The 12,991-nt window shown below is 40.6% G+C and overlaps 1 protein-coding gene across 5 annotated transcripts in view; it reads right to left on the bottom strand.

Annotated features, from left to right (window-relative positions):
- The window catches only part of PRC1 (protein regulator of cytokinesis 1), a 48,020-nt gene extending 35,343 nt beyond the window's left edge, over nucleotides 1–12,677 (bottom strand). For 3 of the 5 annotated variants that reach the window (XM_037833073.1, XM_037833074.1, XM_037833075.1), the window contains exons 1-3: nucleotides 12,260–12,605; nucleotides 564–696; nucleotides 172–294 (exon numbers count right to left, since the gene is read on the bottom strand). In XM_037833073.1, the coding sequence (XP_037689001.1) occupies nucleotides 172–294; nucleotides 564–696; nucleotides 12,260–12,270 (267 nt within the window). In that variant the 5' untranslated portion in view covers nucleotides 12,271–12,605. Of the gene's footprint in view, nucleotides 1–171; nucleotides 295–563; nucleotides 697–12,259 lie in introns of all 5 variants that reach the window. The other 2 variants (XM_037833071.1, XM_037833072.1) reach the window with 1 other exon arrangement.
- Nucleotides 12,678–12,991: the final 314 nt, after the last annotated feature.

Below are 12,991 nucleotides of genomic sequence, written 5' to 3'. Positions count from 1 at the left end.
AATCAGCAAGTCCTCCCTACTTCTCAAGTCCAACATCCCCACACACACATACACATATACACACACACACATACAAGGAAACCATTCCATCTGCAGTCCCAAGCCAAAATTCCTTCCTAAATCTCAGACTCATGCAGGATCCCCCGACACCCTACAGGCTGCCAAATGTACCTGAAATGGCTCGACATGTAACTCACTGCAGAGGGTACTCAGCTCTTTTTGACAGACCGATATACTTTTGATGAGCCTTGCCTTCAGGCTTTCTTCCTCAGCAATCATCATATCCAGGAGGTCCTACAGCAAGAGAGAGAAGACTCCCATAAAAGTTTAGGACCAAGGAGGACAAAGAAAGAAAACCAAAAGCAATAATATCCAAACCCTCATAATTTCAAAATTTCAGGAAAGGACTTAAAAAATAAAGTAAAACAAAAAAAAAAAAAACGGGAACAGCTTGTGAAGTTCTGGTGCTGGTGATAGAAATGGGACTTCTGTATGCTCTCTCAGATGAGACCCAGCATCCTTACCCCTGGTCCCAGTGCAGAGACCAGTGCTATTCAACTCACTTTGATATGCTTCTTTACAACCTCAGTTCTTTGTAACCGCTGGTCCTCTGGAATCCCAATTAATTCCCATATTTCACGAAGGTGATTCAGGGCTTTCTGGAGACATACTATGGACTCCTCGGCCAGAACCTCACTGAAAAACAAAAAGAGGCAGGTTACATTGGCCACAGCCTCCAGACTAAAAGTATTTATAGAAACTAAATAAACTAGTTTTTCAGTGGCCTCAGGTTAAAGCAAATTAAAAACACTGAATTAAAGTAAACTGAATTAAGTTCACAGACTTAATTCAACTTCCTTTCTCCCCCCAAATGCCCCAACAAAGACAAAGAAAAATTCAGTATCACATTACATCATGGAAATCAATCATTCAGACGGAATGCATGGTGTGCGAACAAAACCGTCTTAAAAAAAAAAATGGGTTGAGGAAGAAACCTTGAGGGCACTATAATGAATGAAATAAGTCAGACACATAAGGACAAATATTGCAGGGTGTGCCGGTTTGAATGCATTATGTCCCCCAAAATGCCATTATCTTTGATGTAATCTTGTGTGGACAGAGGTATCAGTGTTGATTAGATTGTAATTCTTTGAGTGTTTCCGTGGAGATGCGCCCCACCCAACTGTGGGTGATGACTCTGATTGGATAATTTCCATGCAGGTGTTACCCCACCCATTCAGGGTGGGTCTAAATTAAATCACTGGAGCCATATAAATGAGCTGACACACAGAAGGAACTCAGTGCACCTGTGAGTGACATTTTGAAGTGCAGCTGAGAGTGACATTTTGAAAAGGAGCTACAGCCAAGAGGGACACTTTGAAGAAAGCACAGGAGCTGCAGATGAGAGACAGTTTGAAGACAGCCATTGAAAGCAGACTCTTGCTCTGGAGAAGCATAAAGAGGACAAACGCCCCAAGAGCAACCGAGAGTGACATTCTGGAGAGAAGCTGAAGCCTAAAGAGGAACGTCCCAAGAGAAGGCCATTTTGAAACCAGAACTCCGGAGCAGATGCCAGCCATGTGCCTTCCCAGCTAACAGAGGTTTTCCGGACACCATTGGCCATCCTCCAGTGAAAGTACCCGATTGTTGATGCCTTACCTTGGACACTTTATGGCCTTAAGACTGTAATTTTGTAACCAAATAAACCTCCCTTATAAAAGCCAATCCATTTCTGGTGTTTTGCATCCCAGCAGTATTAGCAAACTAGAACACAGGGTCTCACTGATATGAACTAATTATAATATGCAAACTCATAGACATGAAATATAAGTTACCAAGACACAGAATGAGCTAAAGAATGGGGAGCGGTTGCTTATTGTGAACAGAATGTTCAACTAGGTTGAACTTAAATGTTTGGAAATGGACAGAGATGACAGTAGCACATTGTGAGAATAACTAACAGTGCCAAATGGTGTGTGAATGTGGTAGAAAGGGGAAGCTCAGAGTCACGTACGTCACCAAAAGGAAAGTTGGAGGTTAAAAGATGGGAATGTATAAGACAGTGAACCTTGTGGTGGGCAATGTCCATGATTAACTGTACAAATATTAGTAATCTCTTTCATGAACCAGAACAAATGTATGACACTATAACTAGAAGTTAATAATAGAGTGGCATACAGGGAAAAAATATATACCTATTGCAAACTATATTCTACAGTTAGTAGTATTTTAATGTTCTTTTATCAACAGTAACAAATGTACTATACCAATACTATAAGTCAGTAATGGAGGGGGGTAGTTAGGGGTATGGGGAGATTTGAGTTTCCTTTTTTTTGTCTTTATGTCTTTTCCAGAGTAATGATTTCCAAAAATTGAAAAAAAAATTAATTTTGGTGATGGATGCACGGCTGTATGATGGTACCGGGATAAATTGATTGTACACTTTGGATCTTCAGATAATTGTATGGTATGTGAATAATCTCAATAGAAAAAAAAAAAAAAAAAAGAATGGTTCTGAATTATTGCCAAAGGTTCACTATGCTTCTATCTTCTGGCTACCTTTGGAGTTTTTGTGCTCCCAGATCCTCACAAACAGCCTAGCTCTGTAACACATCCAAAAGGTAAAGTGGTAATTTTTCTGAATAAGATATATGGCACAATGGGCAAAGAATCTGAATTGACATTTCCCCAATGAAGATACACAAATGGCTAATAAGCGCATGCAAAAATGTTCAACAGCATTAACCATCAGGGAAATTCAAGGCAAAACCACAAGATACCACTGGACACTCAGTAGGATGGCAATAATCAAAAAGACAGGCAGTAACAAGTCTTGGCAAGGATGTGAAGAAAAAGGAGCCCTCCTATACTGCTGGTGGAAATGTAAAATAGTGCAGTTGCTTTGGAAAACAGTCCAGCAATTCCACAAAAAGTTAACATATGACCCCGCAATTCCACTCCTAGGTATACACCCAAGAGAAATAAAAACACATCCACACAAAAATTTGTACATAAATGCTCATAGCAGCATTATGCCTAATAGCTACAAAAATTGAAACAACCCAAATGCCCATCAACTGATTAAAAAAATGTGGTATATCCATACAACGGAATACTATTCAGCAGTAAACACTGAAAACCTGCAAAGTTAAAGAAGCTAGTCACAAAAGACCATGTACAGTATAATTCTATTTATATGAAATATCCAGAACAGGCAAATCTACTGAGAGAGAAGTTGATTAGTGGTTGCCTGGAGGGAGGGATATGGAGGAAAAGGGGAGTCATTACAAACAGGTATAGGTTTTTTGGGAAGGGAGATAAAAATGTGTTAAAATTGATTGTGTTAGTAGTTACATAATTCTCTAAATAAACTAAAAACCAATGAAATGTACGTTTTATAGGTGAATTGTTTGGTATGTGAATTATGTATCAATAAAGGTGCTATTAAAAAACATCTGGCAAATAATCTTTTTGATTTGTGACAAATGAAAAGAAGTTACTAATTAATTAACCAAATGTTGCTAAAAATAATAAAGTGACATGCAATTGGGACATAGAGTTGTAGATCTTCAATCCAATTAAAGTAGAAACAAATATCTCTATAAAAAGGACTACTAAACTCTAGCAGGCAGACCACTAACTGAAAGCAATACTCACAAAATGTGTCATAATGATAAAGTTTGATAGTCCCTTGGAGTTTATTATATATAACAAATTTTATTTGGCATGTTGGAAAATGGGGGGTTTGGAATTACCAAATATTCTAGTGAGGAACAGCTCACATGAAAGCACAATTTTCAAAAAATTACAAATATTTTCCACCCTTAAATTCATACAGGGACTCTCTGCCTCTCTGCTCCTGAGAAGATGGCAGCGCAGCCACCCAAGTTGGTGCTGTTTGTATGTTTGGGTAACATTTGTCGATCACCCATTGCAGAAGCAGTTTTCAGAAAACTTGTAACTGATCAAAAATTTCAGATAATTGTAGGATAGACAGTGCCTCAACATCCACCTATGAGACAGGAAACCCTCCTGATTACTGAGGGCAAAACTGCAAGAAGAAGCATGATACTCCTATGAATCCACAAGGCCCGGCAGGTTACCAAAGACGACTTGGCCACATTTGATTATATACTATGTATGGATGAAAGCAATCTGAGAGATCTGAATAGAAGAGGTAGTGAAGTTAAAAACTGCAAAGCAAAACTGAACTACTTGGGAGCTATGATCCACAAAAACAACTTATTCTTGAAGATCCCTATTATGGGAATAACTCCGACTTTGAGACCATGTATCAGCAGTGTGTTAGGTGGTGCAAAGCATTTGTGGAGAGCTCACAGTAAAGCTGCATCCATTCACTGCCTAATGCCAACAATGATTAACATCTTTACAGTGATGTTCTATGTTTTTCAGTCACTCAGTGTGTTAAAAATGTAATGCTTCATAGATCAAGGCCACATCTTTTTTTTCAATTGACTTACTGTTTTTTATCTTAAAAAATAACTGTAGATGGAAATCAATGTTGTGTTTGGCAGAAGAGTTAATAAAAATCTTTGATTCAGACAGTTTATGGGTGTATTAAATGTTCTTAAACAAACGACTGCTTATCTTGCCCCCAATTACAAAAATAGTGCAACAAACAAAATAGTAGAACCACAAATTATGTTTTGTGTGTGTTTTGTAACAATCATTTCTTTCCAGTGTGTAACCTTAAGGTACTAATCTAGTGACAGCTAGCATTCTAATATGCTTAATTATGATCATGATAAGTAATTAAAACATCACTTTCAGGCCCAAGTCACTATTTGAGCCCAATCTACCTCTTTATTAAGTTGATATGTATAACTTGATGGACAAACAAATGTCCTCTATTCACCTATATAACCTCTCTTTTTACCCCAGAGTCTTTTATTGAATTAGATATCCCTAGTCATAGGAGTTCACAATCTTGATTGGAAGTATTTTGATTCACACATACCCAGAGTGCACACTCGTATGTTAGAAGGATAGGAAAGAGAAACATTTATGGAATACAGCTTTAGCATTATTCTTAATTTTTGTTTATCTAGTTTATTTCTTGAGGAAGTTAGTTTTTTGCTCCCATTTGGACCACCTTGCCTCTGAAAATTTATAGCCAGAAAAGTCACTGTGTGAGAATTAGATTAAGTTTAGCTTTCACACAGGGTGAGGGCAGCTCAGGGGAATGGCAGAGGGTTAAGAAGCCAACCTGTAATCAAAGGTCGGTCCTCCTGTGTATCTGCCCACTGTCCTTGCAAGATGGGGACGGGGGGTGGGGGGGGTGGGGGGTGGTCCTAAAATAGCCTCATAACTTGTTACCAAACTAGCTCAGACTGACACTGCAGTTAAAGAACAAAGGAAAGAGGCCTGGGCATAACAATTATAGTCAGAGGTGGAGATTGTTTCAAATGTTCCTTGTTTCAAATGTTTCAAATTCTCCAGGGGCACTTATTTTGAATGTTTCAAATTTGCACGGCTAGTTAGGCCTGTCAATAGAATGTAACCTCTGAAGTATCCAGCCACTGGAGAAACAGGGGAGGGACTTGCAAGCTAGGCATAGGGAATAAATAGTGCTGGGTCGATTGTTCTGAGAGGCAACCCCCCACATTTTGGTTGCATGCCTGTTCTTGCAAGATTGTGAATAAATTCTTTTCTTCTCCACAATTGGGTGAGCATTTATTCCTTTTTAGGTATAGTGCTTGTTTCTCACAATTTATGCTGTTTCATCTTATGCTCACTTTGACAAATGTGTCTGTTTTATATGCACATATAATCCAAATATCAAATATTACATATTGGCTTAGATGGGAAAAAAATAGTTTAAAAGGCTGGAAAAAGAATACTGTTATGTTGAAATCCTTAAATAATATGTTGTGTTCTTTTATCACTGTTACATTTATATGAGAATACAGGTAATTTCTGTGTACTTTGAGATAACAAATTTCAAATTCATTTGGATATATATTAGAAAAGGTTGTTTTCTAAATAAACTGGGGAGTATAAAAATATAATTGAAAAAAAATTCATATGGAACTGCAAGGGACCTGAACCCAAAACAATTTTGAAAAAGAATAAAGGTGGAGGACTCACAATTCCTGATTTCAATTGTACAACAAAGCTATAGTGGCAAATTAGTGAGGTACTGGCATAAAGATAGACAAACAGACCAAATGGAACAGAATTGAATGTCCAGAAATAGACCCACCCATCTGTGGCCAATTGATTTTCTACAAGGATGCTACGTACATGCAATGAGGAAAGTACAGTCTCTTCAACAAGTGGTGCTAGGACAACTGGACATCCACATGCAAAAGAAGTTAGACCCCTATATCACACCATATAAAAAAATCAACTGAAAATGGATCCAGGACCCAAATGTAAGAGCTAAAACTATAAAACTCTTAGAAGGGCAAATCTTTATGACCTGAGATTTGGCAATGGATTTTTACCTATAACACCAAAAGCATGAGCAACAAAAGAAACAAAAGATAAATTTGACTGTATCAAAATAAAAAAAATTTGTGCAAACAAGGAAATCATCAAAAAAATCAAAATGAAAACTTACAGACTGGGAGAAAACAGATGCAAACCACATAGCAGGTAAGGGCTTAATATCCAGACTATATGAAGAACTTTTACAATGCAACAACAAAAAGACAACCCAATTAAAAATGGACAGAAGACTTGGACAGACATTTATCCAAAGAAGATAACAAATGGCCAATAGGCACATGAAAAGATACTCAACATCATTAGCCATTAGGGAAATGCAAATCAAAACCACAATGAAATTACCACTTCACACCTACAAGGATGGCTATTATTTAAAAAACAAACAAACAAAAAAAAAAAAAACAGAAAATAACAAGTGTTAGAGAACAGGTGGAAAAACTGGAACTCCAGTGCCTTGCTGTTGAGAATGTAAAATGATGTGGCCACCATGGAAAGCAATGTGTGATTCCCAAAAAGTTAAATATAAAATTACCAGATGACTGACAATTCCACCTCTAGGTATATACCCAAAGAAAGTAAAAACAGGGTCACAAACAGATATTTGAACACCAACATTTATTAGCAGCATTATTCATAATAGCCAAAAGGTAGAAACAACCCAAGAGTCTATCAACAAATAAATGGATAAACAAAATATGATATATTCACACAATGAAATACTATTTAGCCCTATGAAATAATGAAGCTCTAAGACATGCTGCAACATGGAAGAAACTTGAAAGCAGTGAAATAAGCAAGGCACTTTAGGACAAATGTTGTATGATATCGCTTATAAGAGATGACTAGAAAAGCAAATTCAGAGATAGAAATTACATTAGAGGCTATCAGGGAGTGAGGGGAGGGGAAGAGGAAGGGGAATCCTTGCCAGTAAGAAAATTCCTCAACAGATGTTCTTAAAAACATTCTGTCCACTCTTCCCAACACTCAAATTATACTGAACTTAATTTTTTTAAATACAGTTTTATTGAGACATATTCACATAACCTACAATCAACCACAGTGTACAATTATTCACAGTATCATCATATAGTTGTGCATTTATCACCAGAACCAATTTCTGAACATTTTCCTTACTTCAAAATAAAGTAAAAAAAGAAAATCCAACACATTCCACCCCCCATCCCACCCTATTTTTCATTTAATTTTTGTCCCTATTTTTCTACTCATCTGTCCATTCCCTGAATAAAGAGAATATAAGCCACAAGGTTTTCACAATCACACGGACACACAGTGTAAGCTACCTAGTTATGCAATCGTCTTCAGGAATCAAGGCTACTGGGTTGTAGTTCAACAGTTTCAGGTATTTCCTTCTAGCTATTCCAATACACTAAAAACTAAAAAGGGATATCTATATAGCGCATAAGAATGCCCTCCAGAGTGACCTCTTGACTCCATTTGAAAACTCTCGGCCACTGAAACTTTGTTTCATTTAGCATCCCCCTTTTGGTCAAGATGATGTTCACAATCCCACAATGCCCTGTCCAGGCTCATCCCCAGGAGTCATGTTCTGTGTTGCCAGGGAAATTTACACCCTTGGGAGTCAGGTCCCACATATGGGGACGGGCAGTGAACTCACCTGCTGCATGGGCTTAGAGAGAGAGAGAGAGGACCATATCTGAGCAACAAAGACGTTCTCTGGGAGAGGTTCTCTTAAGCACAATTATAAGTAGGCTCAGCCTCTCCTTTGCAGCAACAAGCTTCATAAGGGCAAGCCCCAAGATTGAGGACACGTCCTATTAAATTGTTAGTCCTCAGTGTTTGTGGGAATATCAGTAATAACCTAGGTTGGGACGTCCCACATTTCCACATTTGCCCCCAGTTCCTCAGCGGGGCCCTGCAAATATGTTTTTATTCTCTGCCCAAATTACTTTGAGATGTATCGGAATTCCACACTAACCTGTACAAACCTCCCACATCTCACTTCCTGTTCAAAATTCCCTGTAATTATGGTGTCTTTTGTCACTCTTGACACCTCTTTCTTAAATTCCTGCCACCAGTCTTACCTTCAAAAGACAGCCAGAATTCCACTCCTCACCACCTTGGCTCCTATTGCCCTGGTCCAAGTCACCATCATCTCTTGCCTATATTGTAATGGCCTCTTAACTGGTTCCCCTGCTTTGGCCTTGGCCCTCTTAAGCTTATTGACAACACAGGAGCAAGAGGGCTCCTGTTAAAACAAAGATCAGGGTCGTTCTTGTACTCAAAATCCTCCAATGACTCCCCATCTCAGAATACAAACCTCTGCTGTTACAAGTCCTAAGGAACCCAATTCCATCTGATACCCGTCACTTCTCTGAACCTCAGTGCTCATTCTGCTCCAGTCACATCAGCCTGCTTGCTCTTTTTTTTTTTCCATTTTTTTATTGTGAACTTTAACATACATACATAACAGTGATAACTTTCAATGTACAATTTCACAAGTAGTTAGCAAATCTCAAAGAATGTCATGGGTCACAGTTCACAACTTCAGCCACTTCCATTATTGTAAAATATAATATACATACAGAAAGGTGTTCTCTCTCGATGTACAGCTCAACGAGCAGTCACATAGGTAATTTCAAAAATTGTTACAGATTACAGTTCCACAATTTCAGTTCTTTCCTTATTATGCAATACAAGGTATATACAGAAAGGTAAAGACCTTCAAGGCACAATTTAACAAGCAGCTATAAAGTAAATCCCAAGGGATATTATAGGCTTCAGTTCTACTGTATCATTTACCTCCTTCCAGCCATTCCAACACCCCAGCATCCAAAAATACATAATTACATAAAATTTCAGTATTCATAGATCTTTGTTCAGTCTTATCTTGTTTGTTGCTACTCCTTCCTCTCACTTAATCTCTTTCTCTATCTTCAGGGTGTCTAGGCAGTGACCACCCTAACCTGTTCATATTAAAAGCAAGTGTTGACAGAATGGGGAAGGGGACCGCACCTGATAGTTGATCTTAAAGAGGCTATTGCCTCTGGGTTTTAAGACTTGTCTGGTATAGAACACTCTGGTGGATTTAAGTTTCTGAAGGATAAAACTTAGTGAGTGCAGTATGACTGTGTGATTGTGAAAACCTTGTGGCTCACATACCCTTTATCCAGTGTACAGACAGATGAGTATAAAAATGGGAACAAAAATTAAATGATTAATAGGGGAGAATGGGGGAATGGGATGTTTGGGGTGTTCTTTTTTACTTGTATTTTTACTTTTATTTTAATTTGGGGGGGATTAATGGAAATATTCAAAAATTAATTGTGGTGATGAATGCACAACTCTATGATGGTACTTTGAACAGCTGATTGTACAGTGCGGATGACTGTAGGGTATATGAATACATCTCAATAAAACTGAATTTAAAAAAAAACAAAAAACTTAAGTGCATCTTTAAATAGAATATCAGGTAGGGACCTAGGTAATTGGGGATTACTTTTGGTAAGGGCATGGCTTACTGTGGCCATTTGGGATGTCCAGCTGGAGCTTGCATAAGAGAAACCACCAGGATAGGCTCTAGACTCTATTAGGGATCTCCCAGCCTCTGTGACCTCAGCTTGTTACCTTTCTTCTTTCCTTCCCTCCCCTCCCCTCACTCCCCCTTTGGTCAAGAAGGCATTTTTAAGCCCTCGCTGCCAGGGCCAGGCTCATTCCTGGGAATTTATTTGCCGAGTCGGGGTTAGATAGCAAAACCTTGCTCTTTTTCTGACATACCAGGCAGTATCTCACCTCAAGCACTTCGCATTCGCTGTTCCCGCCACCTGGATCTCTCTTCCCCCAGATATCTGCATGAAGATCACCTTCTCACCTTCTCAGGAAGGCCTTTCCTCACCAATCTCTCTACAATTGCAAGTCCACCTTCCTGCCCATAGTTCTTATTCTCTTTCTCTGCTTGATTTTTCCCCATAGCACTTATCACCATTAATGCAAGATTTACTTGCTTATTACCTCTCTTTTGCTATTAAAATGTAAACTTCATGAGGGCAGGGATGTCAGTTTTGTTCACTGCTGCATTCCCAGCACTTAGAATACCTTGCACAGAGTAAACATTCAAGAAGTAATTTTGAATGAATAACATTTCAAAATAAGTTGTAAGATGTCTTAGAGCAATCACTGTGAACAGTAATTAACATGGTACAATTACACAATGCCTTGCTAAATGTTTTCAGGGTGTTCTGTAAAAGGAGTAAAACAGGTTTTTTTTCTTATAATACATCGCTAAAAAAACCGAGGGTGCCTACAAAAATACCACCCAAGGACAAAATGTTGTAAAAAGGGCCAATTCTTTCAATCTCTTGAACATAAGTCTGGAAAATATCTCAAATGGTCCTCTAAATTATTTCCTACCTTCAGGCAGGCTTCATCAGATCCACTATCCTACTTTTCCCTAAAAAGTCCTCTAGAGAAGGAGTTTTGTTAATCTGTACAATCTCTTGAGGGAACTGATTGCATAATAAATTCTGTGACCATCTGATAACCACTATGTTTTTGAGGTCTATTTCTCGTAGCCCTTTCTAAATATGAAAACCTGAAATCCATATTATCCCCAAGTCTGGTGTTGGTTAGTTAAGTTAATTCTAGTTGCCGTTATAAAGACTAGTTATATTTCTCAACGTGGAAACCAAAGTGAACTCATTAAGTTTTCATCCCCCTTCATTCACTCTCTGGAAAGCAGAAGACGCCTGAGCAATCCACAAACCTAGCAGACTTGAAATAAGAGTTTACTGTTAATGTCATGGAAGGTTTTACTAGTCCTCAGAATGCATCATTAGCTTAAACCCACAGCAACTTAAATATACTGTTCTTTAAACATTAAGATATTTATAATCCACAACCTTATACTGAAAGTTGCTTTTCCAATGGTACCAACGATTTGCAGTCAATTCCCATTCTCCCCAGGGCAATCATTTGGAAAAGACTGGTTGGAATTAGTAATTATGGAACAAAGCATCTTAAGAAACCTCGAAGCAACCAATCTGACCAATAACTACAAATCTTGAGTCTTCACAATAATTCAACTACTTTTAGAAAATAAAGTTAACATTTCTATCTATAGCTCTTAACGCAAAATTCCTATGCGCAGATAATATTTTAGAGGTGAGCAAACTGACATTCAACATCTTGCCCAAAATCCCAAGGCGGTGCCACGCGTCTATACCCAATTTCAAGTCGGACACTCCTTTCCCAGCACTGTCCGGCGAGTTGTTAAACGGCAGGAAAAGAACTCCACAATCGGAATTTCTTAACTTTCAAGGAAACAGAGCCATTTTTTCAATTAAAGTAAAACAATACTGCAGCCCAGATACACAGAACAATAGGTCCAAAAAAAAAAAAAAAAACAAAAAAACTCCACGGCTTTATTAATTAGAAATGTGAAACCACGATCTTCTGTGCTAAGAAGCAGCACCTGAGGCGCAGCCAGCGGGAGGGTGGGGCACCCGGACTCCAGCGTCGACCTGCGGGAGCCGCGGGCGCCGCGGGCGCCACGGCCCTGACAGGCCAAGCCCGCCGTGCCTTGTCTCCGGGGCACCTGCTCTCGGTCCCTACTCGGCGTCGGACCTGCTGGGAAACCGCGTCCGCCGGGGAGTGTCCGTACCCGGTCTCGCTTGCACCCCGCCGGCTCACCTCCTCCCGGCCCGGCCCAGCCGCGCCCGAAGCAGAGGGGGCCTCTCGGACCCGCACCCGACCCGTACCCAGACTGGCGTCGCTCCCTCCCGCGCCCCCGCAACTCCCCCGCAACTCGCACCTTCTCCTCATAGCGGACGCTCCAAGCAGCCGGGCGTCAGGGCCTCGGACCTACTCCACGAGGGCCCGAACACAGCAAGAACCGGCACTCTCGCTTCAGACAGATGCTCCGCGAGCCGTTGGGCCCCGCGGAATTTCAAAACGGGCCCCCGAGGTGGAGCAGCCTGGAGATTGGTGGCACGTCCCGTCGCTCCTTGCGAGGCCCCGCCCCTGCCTCGCCCCGCCGGCTGAGGACCGCTAGTGCGCAGTCGGATCCCTGCTCGCCGGGCTGGGGGTAGGGTCGCGCGCTGGGCGTGGGAAGCCCTCGAGAGCGGGTGGAGGCCGGGAGTCGCTGTCTGCGCATGCGCCCGGTCGTGGTCGTCTGTGGCTCGGCTTTCTTCCGGTTGCTGCTGCTTGTAGGAATTTGTCCCTCCTGATCCCAGGATTTTGCTGGCACTCCACCCTATTCCTCACAGTTTTGATTCGAAGTGCGCGCCGCCACCCGGAGGCCGTTGGGAAGGATCCCCGAGCTCCGTGGCCGCCGGGCTCCCCTCCCCGACGCGTAGCCTGAACGCCCTCCCCGCCCGGATCGGCTGGGGGGTAGGGGCAGGCCAGGAGTGGCCATTAATTTAAAAGCCCAGCGGCTAATTTTATTTCATTAGCTCCTCGAGGTAGCGACCCTGGGAAGCTTCTCAGATGTAGGAAACCAAATGCTAAATGGGAAGGGAGTGGACACTGAGCCTTTGTAGTTTTT

The sequence above is a fragment of the Choloepus didactylus genome, chromosome 4 (genome assembly GCF_015220235.1).
Source record: "Choloepus didactylus isolate mChoDid1 chromosome 4, mChoDid1.pri, whole genome shotgun sequence".
Taxonomy (NCBI): Eukaryota; Metazoa; Chordata; class Mammalia; order Pilosa; family Megalonychidae; genus Choloepus; species Choloepus didactylus.
Note: the sequence above shows the minus strand (reverse complement) of the source record. Positions and strands in the feature narration are given on the sequence as shown.